At 56.1% G+C, this 16,699-nt stretch overlaps 9 protein-coding genes and 1 non-coding gene across 10 annotated transcripts; 4 read left to right on the forward strand and 6 right to left on the reverse strand.

Moving 5' to 3' along the window:
- Window positions 1-58: 58 nt before the first annotated feature.
- Window positions 59-161, reverse strand: K437DRAFT_t63. The gene has a single exon. It is a non-coding gene; the product is annotated as a tRNA-Glu (tRNA).
- A 419-nt stretch (window positions 162-580) lies between these two features.
- K437DRAFT_259938 (uricase) lies at window positions 581-2,261 on the reverse strand. The gene is made up of 3 exons (XM_013384768.1): window positions 1,222-2,261; window positions 795-1,134; window positions 581-712 (listed from the first exon to the last, which is right to left on the reverse strand). Exons 1-3 carry the CDS (start codon window positions 1,811-1,813, stop codon window positions 667-669), a joined length of 978 nt encoding a protein of 325 aa, XP_013240222.1. The 5' UTR covers window positions 1,814-2,261; the 3' UTR covers window positions 581-666.
- A 152-nt stretch (window positions 2,262-2,413) lies between these two features.
- On the forward strand, window positions 2,414-3,231 carry K437DRAFT_282081 (uncharacterized protein; the record flags this gene model as incomplete). Its single annotated transcript, XM_013384769.1, has 3 exons — window positions 2,414-2,685; window positions 2,855-2,914; window positions 3,005-3,231. Exons 1-3 carry the CDS (start codon window positions 2,469-2,471, stop codon window positions 3,229-3,231), a joined length of 504 nt encoding a protein of 167 aa, XP_013240223.1. The 5' UTR covers window positions 2,414-2,468.
- A 2,234-nt stretch (window positions 3,232-5,465) lies between these two features.
- On the forward strand, window positions 5,466-6,672 carry K437DRAFT_265170 (uncharacterized protein; the record flags this gene model as incomplete). The annotated part of the gene is made up of 2 exons (XM_013384770.1): window positions 5,466-5,579; window positions 5,887-6,672. The coding sequence occupies 2 exons, from the start codon at window positions 5,466-5,468 to the stop codon at window positions 6,670-6,672; spliced, it is 900 nt and encodes a 299-aa protein (XP_013240224.1).
- A 421-nt stretch (window positions 6,673-7,093) lies between these two features.
- K437DRAFT_259944 (DJ-1) lies at window positions 7,094-8,744 on the reverse strand. Its single transcript, XM_013384771.1, has 6 exons — window positions 8,176-8,744; window positions 7,697-8,075; window positions 7,578-7,610; window positions 7,450-7,477; window positions 7,227-7,358; window positions 7,094-7,140 (listed from the first exon to the last, which is right to left on the reverse strand). Exons 1-5 carry the CDS (start codon window positions 8,249-8,251, stop codon window positions 7,272-7,274), a joined length of 603 nt encoding a protein of 200 aa, XP_013240225.1. The 5' UTR covers window positions 8,252-8,744; the 3' UTR covers window positions 7,094-7,140; window positions 7,227-7,271.
- K437DRAFT_47100 (uncharacterized protein) lies at window positions 8,511-9,360 on the reverse strand. The gene has a single exon (XM_013384772.1). It carries the CDS (start codon window positions 9,224-9,226, stop codon window positions 8,771-8,773), a length of 456 nt encoding a protein of 151 aa, XP_013240226.1. The 5' UTR covers window positions 9,227-9,360; the 3' UTR covers window positions 8,511-8,770.
- An 845-nt stretch (window positions 9,361-10,205) lies between these two features.
- Window positions 10,206-11,616, reverse strand: K437DRAFT_276679 (uncharacterized protein). The gene is made up of 2 exons (XM_013384773.1): window positions 10,465-11,616; window positions 10,206-10,391 (listed from the first exon to the last, which is right to left on the reverse strand). The coding sequence occupies exons 1-2, from the start codon at window positions 11,527-11,529 to the stop codon at window positions 10,254-10,256; spliced, it is 1,203 nt and encodes a 400-aa protein (XP_013240227.1). The 5' UTR covers window positions 11,530-11,616; the 3' UTR covers window positions 10,206-10,253.
- A 667-nt stretch (window positions 11,617-12,283) lies between these two features.
- Window positions 12,284-13,389, forward strand: K437DRAFT_47229 (Mog1p/PsbP-like protein). Its single transcript, XM_013384774.1, has 3 exons — window positions 12,284-12,616; window positions 12,704-12,832; window positions 12,919-13,389. Exons 1-3 carry the CDS (start codon window positions 12,507-12,509, stop codon window positions 13,361-13,363), a joined length of 684 nt encoding a protein of 227 aa, XP_013240228.1. The 5' UTR covers window positions 12,284-12,506; the 3' UTR covers window positions 13,364-13,389.
- An 89-nt stretch (window positions 13,390-13,478) lies between these two features.
- Window positions 13,479-14,686, reverse strand: K437DRAFT_259949 (putative UBC5-E2 ubiquitin-conjugating enzyme). Its single transcript, XM_013384775.1, has 7 exons — window positions 14,543-14,686; window positions 14,384-14,423; window positions 14,284-14,299; window positions 13,975-14,201; window positions 13,829-13,894; window positions 13,689-13,750; window positions 13,479-13,617 (listed from the first exon to the last, which is right to left on the reverse strand). Exons 1-7 carry the CDS (start codon window positions 14,567-14,569, stop codon window positions 13,606-13,608), a joined length of 450 nt encoding a protein of 149 aa, XP_013240229.1. The 5' UTR covers window positions 14,570-14,686; the 3' UTR covers window positions 13,479-13,605.
- Window positions 14,687-15,552: 866 nt separating this feature from the next.
- On the forward strand, window positions 15,553-15,717 carry K437DRAFT_229427 (uncharacterized protein; the record flags this gene model as incomplete). The annotated part of the gene is made up of 1 exon (XM_013384776.1): window positions 15,553-15,717. A coding segment is annotated over one exon (165 nt), but the record flags the coding sequence as incomplete, so codon positions are not given.
- Between the last annotated feature and the right edge of the window lie 982 nt (window positions 15,718-16,699).

The following is a 16,699-nucleotide window of genomic DNA, read 5'->3' on the forward strand; positions in this document are numbered from 1 at the left end:
AGGCAACTTGAGAGCGACATATCATAACCACTAGACTATCGAGGATAGGATAATGGAATTCCCCGACCGGGAATCGAACCCGGACCTTGTCGGACGCTTCTGGTAATCACTGATCGTGATAACTTGAGAGCGACATATCATAACCACTAGACTATCGAGGATTGGATATCCATCGTTATTATTCGTAGCTCATAGCACAGTGGTTAAGAAAACTTGTCCTCTCCCTCGCTTCAAACCCTTTCTTTTTCCTTTCATTCTTTACCGAGATCCGCTTGCACTTTCATGGTTGCGAAAATTGCGGACCACGTAGATGGTCGTGATAACTGTATGAATGAACATTGTTGACCCTGAAGGGAGATGCCGTGATGGAGATGGTGCGACGAGGAGGTTAGTGGGGACGTAAACCATCATAGCGCGGATGATGGGCGACGAACGGGCGGGGCCATGGCAATTCCCCGATCTATACCCAGACATAGAAGGCAAGTGAGCTTGTGGAGTTGAACAAAACGGTCGGATACAAACAAAAGCAATTCGCAGGATCGCTCGTTTTCTGGGGCCAGATTCGCGACTCATCAAGACTGTACACGATGCACGTATCTGATCTCGTTTAACGTACAATGACATCTACGAAGTTCAATGGCACAGGCCCGACAAGACCCTGTACGCTCATAGCTTTGAGGCATCTCGCGCCACCTTGGCTTTGATGAGGCCGCTGTAAAGCGAGAGGGAAAAAGGAGCGCATAATTTGTTTCAACGCAAATCTGGATAGCCCCTTCCACTTGTTTATTTCTCACCTTGGGTGCTGACTCGGAAGGAAGACCTCTGCGTCCTTCTCATCAGTGTTCTTGAGGCCCATAAAGCTCAAGTCGATCGGAATATAATGCTTGTTCGGTAACGAGTACTCGACGTCTTTGATCCACATCCCGCACTTGGCTTTTTCTTCCTTTGCGCTCACATCGTTAAGGATCGTTTCGCACATGCGGTACAGCGTCGCTTGCACGCTCGCGCTGACATCGGTCGCAAAGATGCGCAGCGTGTGCGCTGTCACCGCGCGATAGAGCGTGCAGAAATCCGGAACTGCTTCCGGTGTCTGCAAAAGTGTGGAGATGGGCTTGGCGGGGAGGCCGAGGGTGTCTTCCATCAGAGCAGACGTCACAGACGTCGAAGATTCGATCAGCTTTCTCCTGTCTTTCGCGTCCGAAACTTGGCATGGGTACTCACACCAACACTCGATGCTTGTGCTGAATATGCGATCATGTACCTCCTTGAGCGTGGTGTACTCGTCCCTCCAAAAGCCGTGGAAGGCACTGCCTGTGCTCTTGAAAACCAGCAGATCCTTCAACCCGCTGCGAAACTCTTTGACGCGCAGCTTTCCGTCCTGCGGATCTCTCTCAGCGAGCAGTCGTACAAGACGCTTCTCGTCGCCATCGCGTACGAAGCTGTGGCCGTGCGGTTTCCCATCAAGTGCGATGCGGCTCCACTTGAGCATCTGGATATCGAGCTCGACGCCCTCAACGTGCTTATACGTGCTCAGAAAATGCTGTGCGACATGCAGCGCGTACCTCTCCGGGCACAACACATCCGAGCCCGGCAGTCGCTTTGCGATGACGTTGAGCGTGTTCTTGATGCTGTCCGTCGCGACGACAGGCGAATTGTCCGCTCTGATGTATGAAGGGGCGAATGCTGCACCTGAGAGAAGGCAGCGCACGTTGTACTCGACCACGTTGTGATGCTGCGGCTCTTCGGGCGAACGCACGACGCGCAGGATGCGGACAAGGTCTTTTCCGTAGGAAGAGGCGACGAGGTGAACCATTTTGGCACGTGAGCGGCGCGGGTCAGTCTATCAGCTTGATGGTCTGAGGTCGGGGCGAGCAGGAGAGAATACAACGAGGTATCTGAAGAATTGGGTTTGTGTCCAGTACAACTAGACCGGTATGTATGGGACACAGATCTGACCAGGGCTCGAGTTTGATATACTGCATAAGAAGCATATCGGGAAAGAGCACCACTGGGGCTGGACCTGATAGTGCAGCCTTTCGCATATGTACTCTGATCTCACAGGCGTCACCCAGCAGGCAGATCGCGCACGAAGCCCATGTGCGTCTAACCTGGATCGATGCTTTTCCGGCTAACGGGCCGTTGCTTCCGTGGTATTGTTCCGAGTCCCGGATCGGCGGAACTAGGGCAGCCAACCCAATTAGAGGTCGAATCTGCGGCGACTGACGGGGAGGGCATGCCCGCCCGCGGGGGGGAAGGGAGTTCTTACAAACGCGTGACGCGCTTCTCTGCAGTCTGCAAGCTGTAGCACGAAAGGACACCACAGCCCGCCAACAGAGAGAACTGTCTCTTGCATGCAGAGTCGTAGACCCTTCTAACATCGCTCCACCCCGTCTGGCACAACCTCATTGCTTCTGAAAATCCTATGCGTCGTCAAGGTTTCCCGACTGGCTGAAGAGCACCCGGCAACAATGGCATCGTCGCGTCCTTCCGTCTATCCCTCCGCGTCGCTCGCGTCGACGAATGCCGCATCGGGGTCTGCGCCTTCCAGCACGACCGCACAGCGGCTCGCGGCAAAGCACGCTGAGCTCGATGGCCTGCGCGTGCTCAAAGAACAAAGCTCGCGCCTCGCGAGGGAGATCGAGAAGCTCGGCGATAGGGTTGATGGACTCGTCGAGGGCGGTGATGGTGAGTTGAATCCATCCATCGCTGCCGTTGCTCGCCCATGCGACGCGCGCCCAGAGAAGGTGGAGCGATGTCTGTTTGGCTCCCGACGCGTCTTTTCGATCAATGCAGCGCGTGGGGTAGCTGCATGCTAACCCTCTTTGACTCTCCTGCGTGCCTTTCTCTTGCACAGCTTTCGCGTCCGTCATGTCCTCCTGGCAAGGAGTCTTCCGCGCAATCCAAATATCAAGAGGTGCGCATCAAGCCGCTCCCATCCTGTCCATCGTGACGCGTGCTGACCATCGGTTAACCTCTCGCTCGCTTGATCGTACATCGCTCTTAGCCGACATGACGTCGCTGGCCGCGTCAACCGCCGCGCTGGTCTCCGGCGGCGTTGCCGCACCTGGAACAGGTGGCTCCTCGCTGGCCGGCTCGGCAGCGGCCGGCCTCGGCGCAATGGACGACGAGCAGGTCAAAGTCGGTACACTCGTCCGCATCCCCGTTGACACGGACGCTTCTGTTGCTGCTGCGGGGGAGGAGGCCGCACGTGAGGCGAAGGAGGAAGAGTAAAGCGTCATGTGATGGGGAAGGGCATGCCAAGATCAGTGATGGGCAGGGATACAGAACTGAGACGGAGTAGGGGTAGGAGTGAGGATGACCAGAGCGTGCAGGCGAAAGGGACCAAGGGGACGCTGTGCAAGCAAATCGGCTATAGGCGGGTGCACTACCAGCAGGCAGGCGCCAGCGAGGGGGGTCAGAAAAGGAAGAGTGTCGGTTTGCTGCAAGCAGGCAGATGCTCGACAAGAAGCAAGTGTGCCGCGAGATCACCAGGGACCACACAATGCACGATGCACCAGGCATGGCGATACACGCGATCATACTTTTCTTCCCCATTGCTCGTGCACTACGCCTCAGCACCACGTCACGCCATGTCCGGTTGGGAGCATTTGTCAGCACGCGCCTCAGATCAAGAAATGGAGGGACATGCCCGCACGTTGCGACCTCATCCCCGCTTGCGCAGCTTGACCTCATCCCCAAGCTCGAGGTCCACGCTATGCTGAAGCATTTGCAACGCCTCACACTCCGCTGCATTCGGTCTTTCTTGTACGAAAGCAGGGCGCGAGCGATGAGCGTCGACACGAGGCTGGCGGGACGCGTCTTCGCTGTTCCTGCGCCTCTGCCGTACTGCGCATGGAGGACCCTCATCATCACGCGTAGGTGTAGCATTTCACGATGAAACGCGCAGCTCAGGTCACCATCCACATCCCACTCTCCTCCACCTAGCGTCAGAGGCGACTGCCGTGCACACGTGGGTCGTGTATCCTACATGTAGTGCGCCTTTCACGCGTTCGATCACCAGCAGCGTCACGCCTTGGCGGATGGACAAATGGTTACCGCTGGGCGCATGGGAAGACCAGATCGATAGCCGTGATGACTGATCCCCCTCGCCCCACTTTGGTATGCGTACAAGTTGTACACCATCCAAGTGTGCAACTCCGCTCTTGCGCCCCGGTTGGTTGCAGGCTTGCGACACTATGTACATGCATATGTACCGGTTCCCAGGGGCTCGCGTCTCCCTGCTTATCAGTAGTTGCATTTGCTTGATCAATGTCTCACCTTGGCTGTAAGTCGCAACCGAACATGCTAGAGCAAGCCATTTCCAGCGTCATGCCGCTAGGTGCATGGGTATCTTCTGGAGTGTTCAAGTGAAGAGGCTGTCGCATGTCCAATCCGATTCCCCCACTTTCCATTTCCGGTTCGTTTTGCTCATCATCCCAGCGTCACAAAACATGAATGAAAGCAATGCTGACGCAGTGACGAGGCTTTACTGGACGATGAGGCGCAACAGAGAGACCGTCGGGGAGCTCTTGGGGATGGGGGTGCTGGCCAGTGTGCGTCTGTGCTGACGAACCAAGAGAAACATGAAGATAAAAACGTCTTCTTGCTCTTGCCTGGTTGCTCCCCGCCAATCGACTACTCTTTCTGCTTTCTGCTGCTTTCCTTATCTCTCGGACTGCGGGGCAGTGGGAACGAACCCAATCGCAATCACATTCACATTCACATAGCAGCAAGCCACGCTAGCCACCCTCTGTCGTGCAGTGCCGCCGGCCTTTATCAAGCCAGGGCGCACTCACGTCATTTTTGTCGTTGTCATCTCCGCCATGCCATCCATCTCCCCCCACCCGCCCCGCGGCGCGCCTGCTGCTGCGTGCTGGCTGGGAACCACACCAGCGCTCTAGCTGCTGCTGCCACTGCCTGCGCCTCATTGCATTCACCTTGTCTCAATGAGTGTGAGAGTTAATCACACCAGCCCCATCCTCCATTCCCATCCCCATCCATCCATCCCTACCCACCCCAATCCATCCCCTCACCCTCCATCGTGCTCATCGCTTGCCCGAGTTGCTGGCTCTTTTTCCACACCGACCTTTCACCTCCATTGGCAAACACCTTTGATATCGTTATCGTCATCGACAGCCACAAGATCCCGAGCAAGGAGCATCCACAACATAGCGCTTGTGCTCCTGCGTGCTCAAGGACAGGACAAGGAACAGCGGCAAGCACTCCGATCGACCATTCAACGTCGCTGTTGCATCCGATCAATCACAGATCAAGGGTCCGCCTCAACTGCACCTTGACAAGCGGCTGTGCTACATTCAGTCGTTCGAGACGAAGCTGCTGCTGCTGCTCCTTGTGAAGAAGTGGCCTGTCTCTTTATCAGCAGCGCCGCGCCGCGCACAGTTGCAACGAAACACAGACGATTGCAGCAGCCTCTAAAAGAGACTTGCTCCACCAGAGACGACAATATGGTCTTTGGCATCGGCGAGCACCGCGGCCATAATGGAAAGCAGCACGAGGAGGAGGCGCGCGGTAGGGAGAGAGCGCCGGCCATGCCGACCGGACGCGGCGGTGTAGGCAATGTGAGTGTGCACAAGGAAAGCATCCTTCAAAGAAGGCCTTGAGACTCTTGTGTTAGATGCGCGCACACGCGAGAGCAGGCTATATGCTACAGAAACAGCGTGTATGCGCACCCACAACTGTGGGACGAGCATGGAAAACGGCTGGACGACGCAGCTCTTCGCCTGGAGACCCAGGTTTGGGGAACAGAGCGCATCCTTGTCTATCTCATTCCTGCCGCTCTTCTTGGCTTTGGCCGCGATGGGGCCAGATGTAGGCTATCATCAAAAGCGCCACTGACGCTCCTTCCTTTCCTTGCGGGCTTTGCAGCTTCGATCTCCTTCGCGCGGTCGCAGCAGTGAGCCCGCCGCGGACGCAGCCCGCACAGCGGTCGTGAAGACCGTGGCGGTCCTGCATGCCGGGCGTGGCGGTGTGGGCAACGTGCGCTCACCGTCGCGCGACCCTCTGGACCGCGCCAAGACCCGCGACGAGGAGAAAAAGGAACACTCACTCCAGGAGGACGCGCTCAAGAACGTCTCCGTCCTCCATTCGGGACGCGGCGGCGTGGGCAACGTCCGTTCGCCCTCGCGCGACCCGCTCGACCGCGCGCGCGCACGCGATGCAGAGCAGAAGGAGCACCAGGCACAGGAGAGCTTCATGAAGGCCGAGCTCGCCGGCCCGCACACGGCCGGCAGGGGCGGCGCAGGAAACTTTGCTGTCGGTAGCAACGGCGACTCGGCGAGCCGCAACGACAGCCGCGAACGGGGCCGTGGCAGTCGAGCGGCCAGCGGCGAGCACGAAGGCAGCACCGAGCGTGGACGCGGTGGTGGCGGTGTCAGCAGCATCCTCCGCTCGCTGTCGCGCTCGCGCTCGCGGCAGCGGGACGTGTCCATAAGCAACGGCACCGGCCATGCGGCCTCCGCATCCGGCTTGGCGGCGGCGGCGCGCAGCTGCGAGGCCTCACCCGCGCGAAAGAGCAGTGGCGCGGCGCCCGCCGCGACACCCGGCGGCCACACGCTCACGCAGGTCAGCGAGTACGAAGGCGGCGACGCGGCTGGGACCATCAAGACGAACGAGTCCTCGTCCGACGCCCATGGCACTGGCGGTGCGTCATGAGCGTATTCTCCCGCGCTTGCTTCGCGCTCGCCATCGCTTCGTGTTCGCTGTCTCCGCTCGGCGTGGCTTGCTGAATCCAACATGCCACATACCTCCTCCAATGCGTCCGCGCACGTACCCAACGTTTCCTCGCCTCTTGCGCTTCCTTTTTCGCTTTCTTTTGTGTCTCCCCGTTTGTAAAACAAAGACAAAGACCAGGGGCACATGCACAGGCGCAGTGTGATGCCAGCCAGCGACCTAGCTCATGGTAGTGTTGCTGCGCGACCATTCCCCTGAATCTCTCGCGTTGCGCGGCACTACGTCACGTCACCGCTCCGTCCCTTGTTACGGCTTCTTTTTGCCCAACTTTTGTACTCAGGCTCCGCTTAGAAATCTCACCAACGCGTCACTAATGCTAGGCGTACGAGTGGATGCATACCGATCCTGCGCGAAGCATCGTGAGGAACAACATGCTGCGGTGCCTGGCGTCTGTGTACAGCCAAACGATGGTGTGCAAAGGCGGGTCAGCACTGCATGTACATGTGCAGCTGGCTGCATTTGTTCCGACACCTGACCCTCCCATGGCGCCAGCCTCAGCCCGCAGAGGGCTGAGGTGCGAATCATGCAATGGCTGGAGGAAGCAGCATCGGCGGCGTGATCTCGGCGCGCTTCTCTTTGCCTGCGAGTGCTTCGACGAGCGCCAGTGCCTTTTTTCTCGACCGAGCGTGCCGGTACGAGACGAGGGGAACGGCGTCAGCATACATGCTTGCTTTGATGTTCTCGACGCGGGATGCCCACAAATTCGAATGCAGTTCCTGGCCCACGACTGAATAGGTGAGCAAGGGCGGGCAAAGAAAAGCATGTTATGTACATGCCTTCATCAGTCCGTGTCCTAGCAGCAACAGCCATGTGCAAAAAGAGCTTACCTGGTGATAAGCCCGTCGGTAACGACAACACGACTGGAATGATGAGATGGGACGGGATTAGAAGGCAGCTCTGGGCCCGCGCTTCTACACTTCATGGGATCATTTGGTGTCCCACTCACTCCTCTGAGTAATTAAAGTCCTTGAAATGGTCCTTGACGCTCGGATGCGAAGTGATCGGCTTATCCTTGATCCCTGCTGCCTTGGCCGCCAGACTACCGGCGCAGATGCACGCGACGAGCTTGCCTTGTCCATATGCAGCTGCCAACAGCTTGCTCACGTTTTCGTTGCCCGAGATGGTCTCTGCGCCCTTCAGGCCGCCGGGGACGATCAGCGCATCGTACTCGAGTGCAGCGCCTCCCTCAAGATCCAGCAGGCGCAGATCCGGCACGATCTTGACGCCGCGCGAACACGTCACATACGACGTCCCGTGCGGGTCCAGCTCCGTGTTGTTGTTCGATGTGCCGACCCAGACGGACTGCACCGTGACGCCTCCACGGACTGGATGCCATCGTGTAGGATAGCAGGGATTGCGAATGCCAGCATAAGGCTCCCTTCAATTCCCTTGCAAGCAGACATAGACGCTCTGTCTGCCTCTCACCTAGCACATCGTACGTGATCGTGTACTCAGACTCCTCCGTCCCCTCCGCGATAAAGATCAACGCTTTTTTCGACATGTTGTTTGTGATCTTCTTGATCAACGGATGTATGTGTCCCAGCTGCTCGATTGCAAGCGTAGGAGCCCGAGGTGTAAGCACACAAGCTGAAACTTGCTGCGAGGACAAGCAAGAGCAGGCCGGATGGATGGGGATGCATTCGATTGCATGAGACTTTTTAAACCGAGCCAAGTCAATCTACAAGCGCCGATTTTTGCGACGTGCCAGCGCCCACACGACAGACCGGCCTCATCTTTGCTATGGAACTCATGGGCGGCACAACGTAGGTCACATCGTGATCGCATCGAATGGCGCGGTACTCCGTGAGTTTCTTGCCAGTGCAAGTCGCGAAACCTCGAGCGCGCTGGTGACGTCGACTGCAGCAAATCATGCCAAACAGCATCGTCGCAACTCTCTCCAGTCTCATGCGCAAACAAAGGCTCGCTTGCTGCTCACTTTTTCTGCAGGAAGGCTTTTAAAGCTTCGATTGCTGTGTGGTTCCTCCTCAACAGCGCGTCCTCTGACCTCATCAAGCTCAAACTAGCGCCGGCCTTTGGGGAGGCAAGATGCGGATGGCGTTCTTGTCTCCCTTCGTTTGGGCTGGAGAGTAGCAATTCGACATATTCTCGGCCGAGAGTGTTCCCCCAAAGCTGGACGCGACCGCACGCGACTTCCCTCTCCGCTCCAAGGTGGAAATGCTACGCGGCAGGAGAACAGCGGCGGAGAACGCGTCTCGTGCGGATCTGTCGATAGGCCAATTGGGCAGGCATCACCTTCAACCCTTCCTTCATCATTCCTCAACTGCTTTTTTCCCTTTCTTCTCGCTCTTGTTTTCCCAAGGGGCCAACTATGCGCGCGCCTCCCTGTCGATCCGCAGCCCGCCGAGACTAGCTCAGACGATGCACCGCCCCCGAGTGTGGCCTCGGTCTTCCAGGTGTCATTGCCCAACTGGATGGCAGACGGGCGGAGCCTGGCAAGGCGCGTTGTAAGCTCCATGCTCCTGGGTCCTTCTACCTGGATACGGCGGGTTCATTGCTTCTTCAGAGCCGGCGCCCTATCAGCTTGTTCCCAAAGCAGGGCTTAAAGAGGTAACGGACGAACCTAACCCTAAGTTCAATCGTAGTCCAGAAGTATACCTTCTCCTTCGTCTGCCGCGCTATCGACGTCTCGCCGAGCCAGTCACATGGAGATGATACGCGGGCACTGCGAGAGGAAAATGAAGGAGAGGCAGGAAGACATACTTCGTCTCGAGTAAGAGAGGAGCGATGATCCCTCTCTGGACGTCTGACTTTCGTCAGTTGCTGGTCCCTTGTCATCCAACGCGTAGAAATACGACGAGGAGTTCGAGGAACCCAGACGAGCGAGCTTCTAGGACTTTCAATCACCCTCTCTTATATCTCAGCCCTCTGGGTGATAAGAGGGGGTCTAGCACGGCGCAGACTTTTCTTTTCAGTCTTTACGGCTCTGCCGGTTTTTCGCAGCCTGTTGTTGTTCCTCCGAGCACAGAGGTGCGCCTACGTCTTCTACCTCGGGAAGCACGTGAAGCCCCAGCACCATCCACTCTCTTTGTTCTCCACTTGCTTGGACACTAGAGCCAAGGTTGCGCGCGGGAGCAGCTAAAACCAAAGACTTGGCAGCGCATAGTTGATACTCTTCTAACCGGGCCGGCTCGCGTATCGCCATGCGTAAGCTGTGAGCTCTTTCTCACTGGCAGCCTCCACTCATCAGACATCTCTGCAAGGCTCGAGCAGTGCAGCGCCTTCGGGTCGTGCATCACGCTTCTCTGAAGAGTTCAGAGAGGGCTGCGCTAGAGTTACGTGCTCGCTTTTGCTCGCTTTGCTCGTCGTTCGTCTCGTCAGAGGCGTCGATGAAACGGAGCTTCGGTGTGGGAGGAGGCCAGATCATACACCAATTTTTCTACATCTTTTCTGCAGGCAGGCGGCTGTGTCCGTGCGACGCAGGCCATGCTGCAATTATGCCAGAACACGGAATGCTGTAAAGAGCCGTATGCTACAATGGAATATTAGTCATGATCAACCTCTCTTTCACCGGGACAGTTGGCTTCCAAATCTGCCAGATCCTCGTATTGGCAGCCACAAAAGAGACAATATGCATGCGCTTTGCGCAGGTGGGCCAGCGTGATGTCGAGCCGAATGGAGGGCTGTAGGGGAGGGAGAGAAGGTGTTCGCGCGTCAATCGTTGCCAGCAAAGGCATGTGGGATAATTTCACTCACATCTAGAGAGCAGAACGCTTTCGCCTCGGCTGCTTGGTTCTGCACATTCGACAATTCTGCACCATCATGTGTTCCGCTATCAGCCGCGGCAGTGCATTCCAAGGTGCCATCCGGCGGCGCTGGATTTACACCATCTTCCTGCTCATTCTCGTCCTTCAAAGGTGGTCGATCTCGCTCCGCGTCAAGAGCCTGCCGCACCTTGGTCTCTTGCCATGAAAGACTGGACGTTGCCTCTTGCACACCTGACGCGCACGTAATCTCATCCAGTTGAGTGCCGAACGCCCGTCGCAGAATGTCGCGCCGATTATCGTCAAGCTGTTCGTGCCAGCTCAGCTCCAACCACAGCGGATCGATCCACAACGGCGAGTACTCCAACCTGAGACCCTTCCGATCGAGCTCTTCGCACGATTTGCGCGCCTTCGATAGCAGTACTTCGGTGTGCTTCAGCGCTTGTTCTGCGGCAATGCGCGCGCGAAAGTCTTCGATGACTTGTGCTGTTGGTCCTGCTGAGGATGTCTGGGACGCCTTTGCAGCGGCCGCTCGCTGGATCGCCAACGATACCTCTGCCGATCCAAGACCGTGCCGCACGCGGCCTTGCCACCTCTGATCGATGGCCACAGGGAGAGCGAGCGCCGGAAGAACCTTCTTGTTCGGGGCTCTGTCTGCAGCTGGTGCGTCTAAATCCAGCGTACTTGGTAGATCTCGCCGCTGACCCAGAGTATCACCTGGTTTGTACCCCATCGCAAGCATCATCTTGAGGGCTTTATTGCCCGTATCCTCAGCACAGTGTTCGCTGCCTGGCGTCCCATGTGCAGCGGCATACGGAGCGTCCACTTCGAGCAGGTTCCGTCGCAGCCCTTCATCCCGTGCCTCCCGCTCCCTTTCGGCGCGACTTTTAATGCGGCTCCGTGCACTCGCATCTGCTACCTCTTTTCGCCTGCGCTCGCTGTACGTCGTCGGAGTCGATGATGAGGCGCGTGCTGCGCTTTTGGACGGGGCTTCGGCTCGTATGAGAAACGCTTCGCTCATGTAGTCTTCCTCCTCTTCCGCCGCGACGGGTGCCATGTTGACTACCAGGTGATTGGAGAGGGGCCAGGATGACGCACGGTGCCGCACCTGAAGCTGTTCTAGAGATGAGTCGGCAGGCTTCGAAGAGATCCTGTATGAATCTATACATGTAGAGCCTGAGTGCATGGAACGCCAACATAAAAAGAAACCCACCCACGGAGGCTCCGAGCTTGGTCGCGTTTGGAGGCATTGCGTGCCAACAGAGCGCAGCATTCACGCAATAGTGTGCGCTCCTTTCTTTCTTTTCCTTCTGAATTCCATCAATTCAGTATGATAGGTCTCATAGTGTTGTCGAGTAGCGACTGTCTGCAACAACCCAACCCCAGTGGCTTATATTTCGGTATCAATATTTACGGCATCCGGACTGAATGGGTGGATACACACGGTCGCACCAACAAATCAAAAATTAGTTGAAAATATCCATCGACAGGTGTAGGTTAGCGTTCATCGTTCACCACGCCTTCTGCCTCGCCGACTCTCTTCGACCTCACTGCACTTGCATCACACTGTGTCTGCTTCTCTCCGGTCTCTCGCTGGCATATATACTTATTTTTACGACTGCCGCCATCTCCCTCGCTTCTGGCTTCCCACGCCCCTCACTGTAGCTCACCTGCAAGTTCGTGCTCTCGAGCAAGCTGAAGCATCATTGTCATCAGCTGGTCTTATCTCATCAAGCATCTTCACGCTGTTGCGGCTTTGATAAACAGGTTTACTCTTAGCCCTTCTCCGAGTCTCTTTTGCAACTTTGGAGTTTGGTACAAAATCCAACTCGGAGCGCTACGCACAACCCTGGGACACACCGAATCGCCGAAACTCACCCTTACGCACAAGCTAGACATACTTTAGCTAGCTCCCGCGCTTCCCTACGAGACGGCTCATTCAATGTCTGGCGCAAATTGACCTGGCTCTTGCTGCTGCGAACGCTAAAGTACAACTGCGAGGCCGGCTATTGCGGCTTCTCATCTTCCTTCGATATGACTCACATTCAGCATCAGCAAGGGTCCACGTCCTATCGCACCGTCAGAAGGCACCTCTTTGGCGGTGCAATCACTGCTGAATTACCACAAAGCTTCATCGATGCGAGGTGCGGCCCCAAGGCAAACGTGCAGACCCAAGCGGCGGACTGACAATTCCAATCACTTTCTCCTCTTGAACCTTCGCGCCTCTACAGTGAGCTCCGCCAGGTACCGGATAACCAAGAAGTGATGATCAGCTCCTCTTCCGACACGAGCATTATCCTCGAAGTGCTGGAGAGCGTTAAAGAAGGCGACGCGAACGAGAATATGGAGGCCGCGGTGCGGTGAGTCGCGTGAACTGCTACGAATTGGTGCGGATATTTGCAGTTAATTCAGAAGCAAGTGCTGATGCTTTCTCCGTCTTCAACAGATATCACTTCGACTCACTCGCGCACGACAATTCGGCGCTCTCCTCTACGATCGAATCGACGACCTTCCTTGACACCAGCTCCTTCCCTGTGCCACCTCCGCTGCCAGATGCGAGTTCCATCGTACCACGCGAGCGCACGCCGTCGCCATGGCTGGTGTCAGGCTTGCAGGTAGTGCCCAAATACGGGCGCACCACCGATCCGCCGCATTGCGTGCGCATCCACCTGGCAGTGTGGCGGTTGCGGCCAAAGAAAGACGTGGACCTCGTGCTGTCGTTCAACATCCCGCAGCCGCAGCCGCAACCGACGGCTGCAGGTGAGACAGCCGCAAATGCAGGCAGCGAAATGGTTTCAGAACATGTTTCGAGGGACGAGGCGATCCTGGCAGAGGTGTTCCGCAAAGCAGCGAGCACGCTGACGATCGAGGACTGGAACCTTTTCAGCTGAACTCCGAAAAGACTTTCACTGGTCTCAGTTGCTACCAACCGATCCACAAGCTCAGCAAGCCATTGTGGGGAGGCGAACGACAGCACCCTTATGCAGGCATTTACGACATGCACCGGGCGGGCGCAATGCGACAGGATCGGGACGAGACAATTGCTGTATGATACATAATGATTGGCGTGTGCAAAGGCAGGGTGACATCATCCATTCCACTGTTACCTGTGCGATTTTGTGTGGCACACGCCTCATTTGGCGTACTGCAAAAGAGCGAGCATCTCAATCAGGGGTTGTAGCCTCTCGTGTGGTTTCTTCGCAACAGGGCGCATACCTTCTGAGTCCACTCTGCAGCGTTCTTATCGAACAGGATGCGGTTCTTGTTGTATTCTTCGGCTGCGTGTACAGAAGACAGGATCCAAGGAAATGGTCCATCAGCGTGTAACTCGGGAGCGTTTGCCTCAGCCAGCTCACCTATCGACGCAACGAGGGCATCGTCCGGATTTGGCTCTTGTAGTAATTGCAGGATCGAAAGAATGACTGACAGCGAGTGAAATAAGAAGGAAAGTGAGCAGCCTGGGAGAATTCTCAAAAAGCAGGAAAAGACTGCACTGGCTCACTAGTTTGGGCCTTGGTGCTTGGCTTCCACGCTTCGCTCTTGACGATGCCAACGCACATGTTTCCGTTATCGTCAACATTCGGGTGGTAGATCTTGGTGTTGAACTTGACCTTGGGAGCTTTAAAGGGATATTCGATGGGGAAATCGAGTTGTAAATTGAACTTGCCGCCCTCATAAGGAGTTCCCGAAGGCCCGGAGACGATGGCCGTCCACCGGTAGATGTTGTCCCTGCATGCCAAAAAGTTACGCCGAGCTTGCAAGTTAGACAGACCTTCATTTCTATAGGACGCAAGGTGCAGCATCGCCTCACTCATTGGGCTCTATGACTGCAGTGGGTGCGATAGTAAAATGTGGAATCCAACGTGTTCACTGTCGATGCAAGCTGCTCGCCAACCGAGTTCTAAACTCACCAACATTGTCCACTGGCTCGTTCTGTAGGTCAGCTAGTTCCTGATCACACGAAGGAAAGAAGCATCAGCGATCCAATTGTCAGTGACCCATATATCAGAAGCAGCAACGTGATGCATGCATTTGCACCCCGCGGCGAAAGACATGCGCCGTCAGCTCACCTTGGTGATACGCTTCGGGTTCACCATGGTGCTTCCGACGAGCTTTGCGGGCTGCTCTTACTTTCACTCAAAGGAACAGTCGCGCATTCAAGACGGTAACTTTCTCCGCCACTTTGCGATGCCAGCAAGGAAGGTGCTGACAGCTGCAACAAAACAAAACACCAAGTAGCATCGAGGGAGTGGAGTGGTTACATACATCCGAGGACTGTGAGCAGTCTCGATGGCGGTCGGCGGAGCTGCACTACTTTAGACATGAGGTTGCACCGAATCACCCTAGATCAATTCGCAATCGACGCTCTCTTGGCCGAGAGACAGGGCCTTCGCCTTCATTGCGAGTATCTACATGCTAAAACAATCATGGAAATATGTACATAGGGGTATGTGCACAACGACAATGGCCACATAAGGAACGAGAGTCACGATCAGTGACGCGAATGGGCAACAAGGCATGTCCATTTCCAAGCTCGAAGATGTCTGCTTTTCCTTGACCGCTTGAACTCCTTCTGTCCCCCTGTTCACATCACAGTTCGGCACATCCTCGTCACGTTTTGTCGCCATCTTGGGATCCATCATTTCGTTTGCAAGATCTGACATGAGGTATACCAGTCGCACATGCTGTCTTGTTCAAATCTCGATGCCTAGAGCCCCAATCGACGTGCCTCCCCCTGGCCAGCCGGCACTCGCCATTCGCCAGTCGACCCGAGCTGGCCGGTGACTGGTGACATTTTCCTTGGATCTTCCCTTTGCCTCTCCATCCGTCTCGCTTCCCCTCTTCACGCGGCGGCATGCTCTTCGAGGCTCGAATGATTCATTTGGCAGGTCTTTGGGCAACGGCTGTGTGTCCGTGGGGTGCAAATTCCAATCTGCTGGTCGCCCTGATAGGCGAGCCTGGCCAAAATGCTCAACGGAAAATTGTCATCTGACGCTCTCTTTGCACGCCTTCCAGCTTAGTTACCTCCATCATCTTGGGAGCCGTTAACTTTGCGTGCACGGCACTCGGTCTGTGGCAGCTTGAAGGGGTGGGACGTCGTTGGCAGCTCTTCTATGGTGGTCTCTGGTGCTCGGTCTGGCTGTTCGTCTTTTGCCATCGTTGGGGTCGTCCCCAATCAGGGCACATCGTGACAGCATACTTGTTCATCCTCAGCTATGCGTCCACCTGGGCACCGGGTATCTAGTTGTGGCACGGTGAGAGCGTTGCGACAAGGACTCGTGCGAAGCTGGCAGCGCTAGCGACGACGAGCAACTGGATCTGTACCGCTTTGCTCGCCTACTCTACCTCGCTCATTACCGCCAAGATGGCTGTGCGTACGGTTTCAACTTCGCTGACTGCAACTGATCAACGCGCTCATCGCATTCTTCTTCGTCTATGAGACCAAGGTGAGCAGCGCGAGGGGGGAGGGTTGCCATTTTGCAACCAGTTGCCTGATTTATTTATGCGCGATTCCAGGAATTGTCGCTTGAGAACCTCGATGCGATGTGTCTGGATGGCAGCTGCAAGCCGTGGTACTCGATCAAGTGGTGACCCCCTTCCTCTCGGCGTAACTTCGCGCAAAGAATCCAAGCATGACACCGAAAACGAAGTTGCTGCTGTGTGCGCTAGCCAGAACGATCCAACGCTCGTCGACAATCCAGGTGGTGTGGAGCGCAGGGTCGAGATCAAAATGCCAGCAGGCGAAGCTCAAGACCGAAGTCCCTTGGCAGGCGCCTTTGGATTCGCGTTGGCCTTGAACCACTACTATAACTCGATCTACTCTATAGCACGCACGCATCGCTTCTATACAGCCTTCGCCCTCATCGCAAATCAAACTCGCAGCATCCAAATACCCCAATACACCTTTCCCTGTCTTCGTGTGGCCCCACCCTGATCTGTATTCGCACCAGGATATCAGCTGTCGCAATGCTTATCTCCACGCGCCATCCTTCTGCACAACGCGATCATCGGATGCCAGAGATAGATGAGCGCGATGCGTTTCTCCAATAGGCCAGACACTCAACGAGAGCGCATGGCCGCTCATCCCCCATCGCTTTTTAGTCTTCTGGCGGCAATAGCTGGTGAGGATCGGTGTCTTGCTTGTCGGAGACTTGGGATGCCTCATCAGTCATTGTGCTTTATTCGGGGTTGTATCGGCCTGCCAAGCCAATAGCAGGCTAGCCCAG

The sequence above is a fragment of the Tilletiaria anomala genome, assembly GCF_000711695.1.
Source record: "Tilletiaria anomala UBC 951 chromosome Unknown K437scaffold_151, whole genome shotgun sequence".
Taxonomy (NCBI): Eukaryota; Fungi; Basidiomycota; class Exobasidiomycetes; order Georgefischeriales; family Tilletiariaceae; genus Tilletiaria; species Tilletiaria anomala.